Genomic DNA, 11,275 nt, shown 5'->3' on the forward strand with positions numbered 1-11,275 from the left:
TGTTTAATCCTCAAGTGGCCATCTTCTATAAGACAGGGCGGTATCAGTCCACTAAAATTGTTGTATGACAAGTCAAGAACTTCAAGCATCCTTGCTCTGCAAATGGTGTCCGGGAGCTGTCCACTTATGTCGTTTCTTGCAAAACTAATATATGCAGTTTGGCTAAGATACCAAGAAAAGTTTTCCGGGGTTGATGAGAAAATGTTATTTGAGTAATCAAGAAGTTGTCGATATGTTGGGTGGCCTGGGATAGGAACTTTGCCATGAAGATTACTGTAGCTAAGGTCAAGAGTTTGCAACTGCATGTTCGGGAGAAAATATGAAGAAAGTTCCATACTTGAAAAATTGTTGTGAGAAAGATTCATATAGGTGAGGCTATGGCTCCATTTCTTCCACAACCACTCAGGTACTGTCCCTTGAATCTGGTTGCTCGAAAGGTCTAAAATTTGGATATGGTTAAGATGCATCAAGGATCTTGGAACTTTCCTTAGCTTGCAAGATGAGAGGTATAGGCTGTCTATTTTAGGGAGAATAGGAGGTAAAGAGTTGTTAACTTCTCCATCTACAACAGATAGCTTATTATTTGAGAGAGAAAGGAAACTGAGTTTTCTTAATCTCCAAAGTGTATTAAGCTCTAGCAAGCCTGAAAAGTCGTTCATGCTAAGATCGAGAATATACAAACTTTGGAGTTGTGAAAATGACCTTGGGATGTGCTGCCCGCTTAATTGATTTTCTTTCAAATCAAGAAATGTCAAGCCTGAAGATGATGCATCGGAACTCCTGTATGGAGCCACATAGCTGGTTGTTTCTAAGAGCCAATCTTCTCAGCTCAGGAAGAGCAAATAGTTGTGTTGGTATTTCCCCTGCAGAAAGTAAAGCAGCAGTTACCTTTCAGTAGTTAGTTATGTTTTCTGAACCGATTAAAAAAGTGCATGTTATGCGGCTCTATTTGGATCCCATGGTTTAAAGTTTAGTCACTAAACTTTATACCATTTTAGCTCTTGAGGCTCCAAATAAGTGATCTAAAGTGATGTCTAAACTTTAGTCAACCTTATAAAATACCATTAATTAGTTCATTAGACCACACAAATGAGCTAAAGTGATCTAAAGTTTAGCCCTTAACATTATTTAGCCAACTAAACTATAGACCATGAGATCCAAATAAGACCTTAATCTTTTGGAAATTATTGAGAACCCCCCTAATATTTAATTGTTACTTTATTTTGTGAAACAACCAATAATGTAATAAACTAGTAATGAAGTACTAAAGCAGTAATGTTATGGTCCGTTGTAGGAATATACTATTATAAATAACATCAAGAATCATTGGGGCATGATGGGCCTGCTTAGCTGGCTTTCAATTTTTGCCTAACTAAAATTATATGGCATGCCAAAAATTTTAGTTATCAATTGGTTTATTGCCAAAGAATCAGCATTCCAATGTTTATGGTCAAAGTTTTAGCAAGTTTCTAGAAACTTCTTAAATTGCATGAGAGAAAAAAGTGCTTTCTACCATTGTTATGACATTCAACAAATTGTCTACCTATGTTTTTTTCCCTAACTTTGGCAAGCCTTGATTTTGACAAACCTATATTTTGGCTTATCATGATTTTAGTTAGGCAAGAATTGGAAGACAAACCTATATGCTCGGCAAAGAAAATTTTGAAGCTCTCGTTCACTCTATTTGGTTATTTGTTCGGTCCTTTGGGAACCACCTAGACGAAAAGCAGAAATGACGTGTCCTAATTGAAAGCATTAGTATTTTAATTTCACAGGATAAAGAGACAAACTAGACCTTACAAGACATGTTGAACCAAGATGGAAAAATAACACTCTCTTTATTTTATTACAGTACTAGGTAGCGTGCCCGTGCGTTGCTATGGATTTTTTTTAATTTTAACACTTTTGCACTTTAATTTTATACCTAACACCGGCTATTTTTTATTTCTAAAACTAATACTTTTGGTCGCGCCTATTTCCATGGCGCGGCGAAAAGCCTGTGCCGCGCCATGCATGATGGCGCAACGAGAGGCTGACGTGGCGACGACCGAAAAAACTGATCGTTGACGTGGCAAGGTCTACCGCGCCATGGATCAGGACGCGGCACTACCGCGCCAAGATGGGTGGCGCGGCAAAGCCAGGCCTCTCTGCTTTGCTGCCGAAACCCGACGTCGCAGTCGCGGCCTCCTATATCGCAGCTGTCCGTGGCCCCCCGGGCGCTCGCATTGAGGCAAATTATTATATTAAAGGACAAAACAAAACAAACACAACAACACAGTGACAGTGAGGTGAGTCACATGCAGCCTATGTGCGGCTTGTGCGGTCGGAGCGGCGCTGTAGGCGTGTCAGCTTGTGTATGTACGTAGTGACTTCCAACCAACTAAAAAATCATAACTTAACTAAATATCCAAATTAAATTCTGATTGTACCATTGAGTTTCTGACAATAAATCCTTCAAAACAAGATCTCACATGATGAATAAGTTGCATATGATTTGTTTTCCAAAAGACATGTGTTAAAAAAATAACCGAACTAATCGTAAAAAAAAATAATCGGTAGTATGGACTCTAAAAGATGAGCTCGATGCGCTGCTCTCGATAACCGGTGGCTTTTATCGAGACACGCGCCTACGCCTGCCGTCTGGCTTTGGCACCGCCGTGCTCTGGTTGCTTGTGTCAGAATACTAGCATTCATATCGCACCGCTGGCTGAGGCTGATGGCTAACGCTCACCTCGTTCACCTCAAAGTTCCCATCGTGGCACGCTTGCTCACCTGCTTTTGACGTTTTGCTATTATACTTTCTTAATCTTATTACTCTCTCACACCTACAAATGATGCAATTCTAGTATAGCGCTAAATTAATTTTTTATTAAGATTTATAATTCCTTGACACACATTAGAACTAAAAAATGATATTATTCTAAGATGTAAGTGAGCGGCTGGTGCCATGCCTTTTTTTAGACAGATCGTTCTTTAATAATGAACACAAATGTAGAGTCCTTTTATTTATTATTATGGTGTTTTACTGCTATGATGCTGCCTTTTTACCTTCTAGTAAAACCTCTCTTACTGGATAGTCGTAATGTTTTCTCGAGAATCAGACGCCACTTTGATAAATCTAGATGGCGCGACAAGACAGATGATCGTAAGTGCATCCGGATAAATTTCATGCGGTTGAAAAGCATGTGGCGAAAAAAACTCAAAGGCAACCAAAATAAAGTGCTTTTATATACTCCATAGTGACGATGGTGGAGGCGAGCACTCCCTTATTGGCTATTCAAAAGTTAAATATTTTCAACTTTGACCACAGGCCTATTCGATTGGTATTAAAGCTGGCTGAAGCTAATTTATTGTGAAAAGAAAAATACTGAAGATTTTAGCTGATAAGCCGGCTGATAAGTTTAAGCAAACAGGCCCCACATATACATAAGTTGAATAGTTAAACTTATTGTATATAGCCTTATTTAAAGATACAGATATTACTAATATTTTTTACCAACCTAGTCAATTTTAAAAAAAGTGAACCACATACCGATGCTCTTTTCTACTCGCTGCGTTGTAAAATAGCTAAAACTAATATTTCTTAGGAGTCAAACAATCTTAAATTTAATTAAATACTACATCTATCTCTATCCAGAAAAGGACACGGTTCTATGTACATTCTTGGTTAAAGTGCCGAATGTTTGACGAAAAATATAAATAAAAATATTAATATTTATAAAGCCAAATAAATATATTATGAAAATATATCTGATGTCAAATCTAATGATACTTATCTTGATAAAAGCCACCGGTTATCGAGGAGCAGCGCATCGAGCCCGTCTTTTGGAGTCCATACTACCGATTATTTTTTTACGATTAGTTTGGTTATTTTTTTTAACGCATGTCTTTTGGAAAAAAAATCATATGCAACCTATTCACCATGTGAGATCTTGTTTTGAAGGATTTATTGTCAGAAACTCAACGGTACAATCGGAATTTAATTTGGATATTTGGTTAAGAAGTTATGATTTTTTAGTTGGTTGGAAGTCACTGCGTACATACGCAAGCTGTGCCTACAGTGCCGCTCCGACCGCACAAGCCGCACACAGGCTGCATGCGACTCACCTCATTGTCACTGTGTTGTTGTGTTTGTTTTGTTTTGTCCTTTAATATAATAATTTGCCTCAATGCGAGCGCCCGGGGGGCCACGGACAGCTGCGATACAGGAGTCCGCGACTGCGATGTCAGGTTTCGGCAGCAAAGCAGAGCGGCCTGGCTCTGCCGCGTCACCCATCTTGAAGGTAGGAATGAAAGTAACCAAACAAATTGTCAAAACTATAAGAAATTCTTAGGACACTTTCTGTGAAGAAGATGCTTGGCTTATATTAGCGCTACCTGTACATATAGAGATGGAGGATGTGGTTGCCTGGCATTTCGACCAAAAAGGTATTTTCTCAGTCAAATCGGCTTATTGTGTTTTCTGTGCAAAGAAGCAGCGGCAAAGCATCCAGGGTGGTGCGAACTGTAGCAACTCAGTGGAGAGGAATGGCTTGTGGGGTAAACTTAGGAAAATTCTTCACCCAGAAAGAACGAAGCATTTTATGTGGCGGTTTGCGTACAATTCCCTGGTTATGTGTTTAGCTGCTTATTCTACAGAGAAAAGCTTACCGAGCTTATTATTTAACAAACTTCTGTGTGAATTAAATTAGACGCCCTCCTACCTGTTTCAAAGATATGCTACACAAAGAAAACAGAGACATGTTAGAATGCAACTACTATTTCAGTGCTTTGAAACATACATCTTCAAAATAGGAACAGGCATGCAAAATGGCAACCAGCGTCGAGCAAAGGTTCGGCTAGCAACGGCAAAAAAACCAACGGATTGGAGTGGACGACCTGTATATGTTCAACATTGTTGTGCAGTGTACTTGCTATTTCAGAAAAGGCAGCTCATGAATCTGACCTCCCGATAAGAATGCAAGTTTGGTTTCAGGATAGTGCATCACTGCATCTGTCTATTTCTCGGCAATGCTCGAGCGTAGTCTATGCCACTGAAATGAAATATCATTTGTTTTGTATAGTTTATCAATAAAATAATAAATGTGTGACCAGATAGCTTTTCTCTAAAGGCAAAGGTAACTGAACGTATTATTTAATAAACTTTTGTGTTAATCAAATTAATTGTCATCCTACCTATTTCAGAGATATGACCAACAAAAAAAATAGAGATAGGAACACAGTCTTTTGTTAAAGTGCAGCTACTATTTCAGTGTTTTGCAACACATTGCTACACACTTGAGAAACGCTAGTAGATATGAGTATAGTTCATGGTGACAGGTTAGGTGATAGAAGCCTTTCTGAAACAATTGGCTAGCACTGCACACAGAACAAGAGCTAGTGTGTGGGCATTGATGCTACTATTGCTACTGTACACAAATCTACACAAACTGCAACTATATATAGAACCAGTCAAACCACAAATGGAAAGGAAATGGTAGCAAGCATAAGGAGTCAAACCAAATTTGAAGTTTCAGCGTTTAAAAAAACTCAATATTCAGTCCCAAAAGAATATCACTGAAAATAAATGATAAATTGGGCAATGCAAATTTCGCATTCATTCCACCATAGAAAATCTGTGTCAGAAGTAGAGTGCTTAAGGAAAAAAACATAGATCCAATTTATGCAGCTAGTGATAGAAAAGATAGATTTGCAAGAAAATACACTCTTTCTTTCGTCATTTTGATTTATCTGCCAATAGCGATGAAATAAATACACTGCACTTCTCACCCTTTTCACAGCACCAAATTGTTCAGTCATTAAATCTTAGCAATTCCATGGCATATCACGCAAAGTTAACAGACATGTCAAGTCAGCACCAAAAAAGGTCAAGCTGAAAATATAGAGTACAAAATAAAACGAAGATGTGCAAGCTTTGTATGTTTTTGAAAAAAAGTATTGAGATGCTAGTAATGCAGGAAGTACTCACGGCTTAGCAATCTATGTAATATCAAACCTAGGATCAAGGCCTTTAACAATACAATCTAGAATTGCATTTTTATAGGAAGGTGCAAAAGTATTTTTATAGGAATCTATAAACAGGTAAAAATACATTAACAGTAAATGAGAAGAACCATCACCTTGTCCTCCAGCAGGGAAACAGAGGCCGGCGCAGCGGATGCGTTCAATCGATGAAGCGGCCGGTAGTTGCCGCCAGGGAGAAAGATAATGAACCGGGGTAGCACGCCGGGAGCCTCGCCGAAGCACCGTGGACCGGCCGCGCCACCTCCCGCCCGCGGGGTCCACGTCCGCGCGTACCGTGGCCGCCTGGGGAAGCTCGTGTCCTAGGGCCGCGGCTTCCGCACCGCCGGGTCCGCGCGCTACCGTGCCGTCTAGGCTGCGCGCCGGCTTCGCGTGCTCCTATGCCGCCGATGCTGCACACTACCGGGGTCGCACGCCGGGCTGTCTGGCCTCTTCCACGGCGCCTCCACATGCCGGGGCTCGTGTGTACCTCCTCCGCGCGACGTATGGGGAGAGAGGAGTAGAGGAGGACCTGGTCGCGCAGGAGGCCTCAACCGCGCCGCTAGGGTTTGCCCTTGCCGGTTGAAGGGTCGAGATGGCGACTAGAGGGGGGGTGAATAGTCTTTTCTAAAACTTAATCGCGTCGGCTAACCGATACAAATGTGGAATTAAAACTATCGGTCTAGCCAAGACTATACCCCACTATATATGTTCATTAGCACCTTGCAAAGATAACAATTATGCAACAAGGGTGCCGGGCTAGCTAGAGCTCTCCTAAACAATTCTAGGAGCAAGGTTACACAAACCTATGCCACTAGTACTTTAAGCAACAAAGGAGCTCCTACACATGCTAGTAAGCAAAAGCACAAAGCTAACTAAGCTCACTAGCAATGCTCAATAACAAGGCAACCAATACCTAATTAGAGAGCGCAAATACTTAGCTACACAAACTAAGCAATGTGACTAACAAGGTTACTAAAACCAAATTAGCCACGCAAGGGAGCTACTTCTATGCTACACAAGCAAGAAGGTAATTAGCAAGCTACACAAGCTATCTAATTACAAGAGCAACTACACAAGCTTAATATGTATAAAAGTAATTGCAAGCTTGTGTAATGGGGATGCAAACCAACGGGAAGAACAAGGTTGACACGATGATTTTTCTCCCGAGGTTCACGTGTTTGCCAACACGCTAGTCCCCGTTGTGTCGACCGCTCACTTGGTGGTTCGGCGGCTAATTAGCATCACCCGCTAAGCCCGCACGTCGGGCGCCGCAAGAACCTACCCCTTGAGTGAGGGTAGCTCAATGACACGTTTTACTAGAGTTGCTCTTCATGGCTCCCGCGGGGCGAGCACAATGCCCCTCACAAGCACTTCTCCGGAGCGCCGCACAAGCTTCTTGCTCGCTTCGACGGAGACCACCACCAAGCCGTCTAGGAGGTGGTAACCTCCAAGAGTAACAAGCTCCACCGGCTTGCAACTCGATCACCTAGTGCCACTCGATGCAACCTCACGATGCAATCGCACTAGAATCGCTCACTCACACAATCGAATGATCACTATCAAGTATATATGTGATGTAGGGCTCCCAAGCACTCACAAGCATGGACACTAAGTCCCTTGAGGTGCTCTACTCCAGCCATGGCCGAGGGCCACTTCTATTTATAGCCCCAAGGGCTAAACTAGCCGTTACCCCTTCACTGGGCAACGGTCGGGCCGACCGGACGCTCCGGTCGTGTTGACCGGACGCTGGACCTCAGCGTCCGGTCGCTCGCAGACGACCATGTGTCCCGATTCCAACGGTCACTTGACTTGACCGGACGCAGCAGCTTCAACTGACCGGACGCTGGACCCTCAGCGTCCGGTCGTTTCCAGTAAGCTCCCGAGCATGACCGGACGCGTCCGGTCGAACGTGATCGGACGCAGCCAGCGTCCGGTCACTCTCCAGCTACTGCTACACTCCTCGTCAGCGCGACCAGACGCAGCCTGCCAGCGTCCAGTGCATTCAGATCCAGCGTCCGGTCAGTTGACCGACGCCAGCATCTTCTCCATTCTCTTCACCCTTGCTCAAGTGTGCTAACCACAAGAATTTGCATCCGGCGCAATAGAAAATAGGCATTCCATTTTCCCGAAAGCGCCGAAGTGTACACCATCATGTGTAAATGGACCCAAACCCATCTCACCCCTGCAAACACCACCTCCTTTGTAAATGTGCCAACACCACCAAGTGTACACCATCATGTGTATGTGTGTTAGCATTTTCACAATCATTTCCCAAAGGATGTTAGCCACTCAACTTGCCACGCCACTCGATCCTAGCGACAATGCAAAGTTAGATCACTCGAGTGGCACTAGATGACCGATATGCAAACAAGTTTGCCCCTCTTGATAGTACGGCCATCTATCCTAAACCCGATCATTAACTTCTCTACACACCTATGACCGGTGAAATGAAATGCCCTAGGTTATACCTTTGCCTTGCGCATTCCATTCCATCTCCTCTAATGTCGATGCAACACATGCACCAACATGATCAACAATGATATGATCCACTTCATATCATCACGTGATCATATTGGTTCATCGATCTTGACTTCACTTGCTCTTCACCGTTGCCATCGTCCATCGGCGCCAAGTCTTGCTCAAGCTTCACCGCCACGCGGTCCGTCACTCCAAAGCCTTCGACTTGCCCTTCACGCTTGCAACCGGTTCATCAAGCCAAGTCTTGTCTTGATCTTCTCCACCTTGATCACATGACTCAATGTCATGTCTCATGTGTATTTAAGCTCCTTCATCATCACATGTGTGAGCTTCGCAACATCTCCAAGCCATTTTCACCTCCATGGCATATGTTGCTCACACACATGTACCTGTGGACTAATCACCTGTGTATCTCACATAAACACAATTAGTCCACCTAGGTTGTCACTCAATTACCAAAACCAAACAAGAACCTTTCACCGGTGCCCCTGTGGTAGCGCAGCACATGGTCGGGCCACCGGAGTCGGGTAGATGGAGGAGTGTAGCGCGCGTCGTGAATCGGAGCCGGCAAGGGCGCAACGGTAGCTTCACGGCATCGGCGGCGCCGTGGCTACCAGCGACGGCAGCGCTGCCTCGAGGGGTGGGGGCCGAAAAACCCTAGCCTCATCGGGGCTGGGCGGCCATGGAGTGCGATGGCGTGGGCGAGCGTGGTGATGGAGTGGCGGCGCGAGGGCAGGGAGAGAGAGGGAGCGTCGACGTGCGTTACTACGGGAGAGGCAGATCGGACGCGTGGAGGCAGCGACGGCGAGGCGGCCGAGCGTGGCATCCGTGCGCGCTGCGGCTAGGGGAGAGGAAGAGGAGGTGGATGCGGAGCGGTGGCGGCGGGTGGGAGCTGGCGTCGGCGTGGATCGGACGCACAGTGGGTGGGGCGGTGATTGCGGCATTTTAGCGATTTGCGCGCGGACGGGAGGCGGGTATCGCAGGGGAGGCGGAGCGAAGACGACCCCAAAAAAAGTCGCACGAAAAAATAGTCTTACTTTTGTTCTTTTTAGTTGTAGGAGATAAGATACACGATTTGACGTGACACGGTCTTTAATATTATTCTTTGACCTATAGCAACACGTACGGTCTTTGATATTATTCTTTGACCTTTAGTTTATCTTATAACATTGCGTTTCTAGCAACAAAATCATAACCATAAGATAGTGTTTCCAAATACAAATCCAATAATATTACATTTGCATAACAAAGTTTACAACTTGTACAGCTAATTACTTGTTGAAATTAAAATTATGAGGTTGGAATCTTTAAATGCATGCACACCTTACAAAAAGAAACGGGAGTATATCACTACTACTCAATATTCATAAATTAGGATACAGTGTAATATACTTAGTAAAATCTTATTTCAGGAAAAGTCATTAGCAAAATCTTACCGCTGAGGTTATTATAGCTAAGGTCCACATATGATAGCTGTTTCAAATCAGCAATCCAAACCGGTATGCTGCCAGAAAGGCTGCAGTTGTCTAGTGTTAGTACCATCAAATTCTTGAGATTTCCAATTTCAGTTGGTATTGGTCCCGAGAAGAACGAATTCAAAATGATCAATTCCTCCAAGTTTGTGAGATTGCCAATCCAAAAGTTTGTTGTCCGAGAGAAGTCGCCATGCGAAAGAGTCAAGAAGATCAAGTTCTTGAGGTCACCAATCCATGAGAAGAATGACTCATTCTGCAAGACAAATCGAGAGAGGTCCAACATTTCCAAAGAGTCCAGAGTTCAATGAGGAAGAAAATTCCTTTGAAATCACTCCAGCATCAATCCCTAGAAACTGTAAGGACCTAAGGTTTCCAATGGAGCTCGGATTAGCAATGGAGAGGTTAGTGCCACCGAGAGCCAACATGTGCAAACTACTTCCATTTGGAAAGCTCTGGACTTGCACCACGAGGTTAGCGTTGTCTGGTAATTCAAGATATGTGAGTTTCTTGAGTTCAAATATCTTCTGAGGGAACAATCCATCAAGATCAGATCCAACAAGCATGAGCATACTTAGGTTAAGAAAATCCGCAAAATACTGAGGGAACGCACCAGACATGCTGTTGAGACGAAGGTTGATCACCTCGAGGGAGCCAAGGCTCGAGAACGATTGATCAATGGAAGCTTGGAGACCACATCATACCAAGCTGGGAACTCGGAGACGAGGAATATGTTCAGCTAGTGCACTGCTCCACTCTTGTGCGCTGCTAGATATGTTGACCCCATCGAGGTACAATTCCCTCATATTGCTCAAGTTCCTCACCAAGGTCTGGAAGTTGGGTTCCCAGACCAGCAAATGGTTTCTCATAATGCCATCATTTTCATATACATACTGATTAGAAAGATCTAAGGACACAAGGCTTGTGATTTTGGCGACGCTGATGGGGATCTGGCCAGAGAAGCCTGAGCTTGATAGATCCAGGTAAGCAAGCGAAGAGAGCCTGTCAAACCCTGCAGCTGGGAGTTCCGACCCACCGAAGTCGTTCATGCTGAGGTCGAGGAGTCTAATGGAGGTGAGGTTGAAGAGTGCTTGGTCGATGCCGTAGCTGTACAAGCCACGGTTGCTGAGATTGAGAGCATTGACAAGGCCGGTCGCAGTGTCGCAGCCGACGCCTTCCCAGCGGCAGCAATCGGTGCCGCCTTCCCATGACAGGAGGGTGGTGGTGGTGGCATAGTCGAAGGAGAACGATTGCTTCAGCCGGAGGAGCGAGGCGGCCTGGTCAGGGAGGCACTCAAGAGCAGCAGCTAGTGAGGTTGTCAT

General features: G+C 44.2%; 1 protein-coding gene across 1 annotated transcript; it reads right to left on the minus strand.

Moving 5' to 3' along the window:
* Positions 1-10,651: 10,651 nt before the first annotated feature.
* Positions 10,652-11,275, minus strand: LOC136548210 (receptor-like protein 7). The gene has a single exon (XM_066539817.1). The coding sequence runs from the start codon at positions 11,273-11,275 to the stop codon at positions 10,652-10,654; it is 624 nt and encodes a 207-aa protein (XP_066395914.1).

This window comes from Miscanthus floridulus, chromosome 4, assembly GCF_019320115.1.
Source record: "Miscanthus floridulus cultivar M001 chromosome 4, ASM1932011v1, whole genome shotgun sequence".
NCBI lineage: Eukaryota > Viridiplantae > Streptophyta > Magnoliopsida > Poales > Poaceae > Miscanthus > Miscanthus floridulus.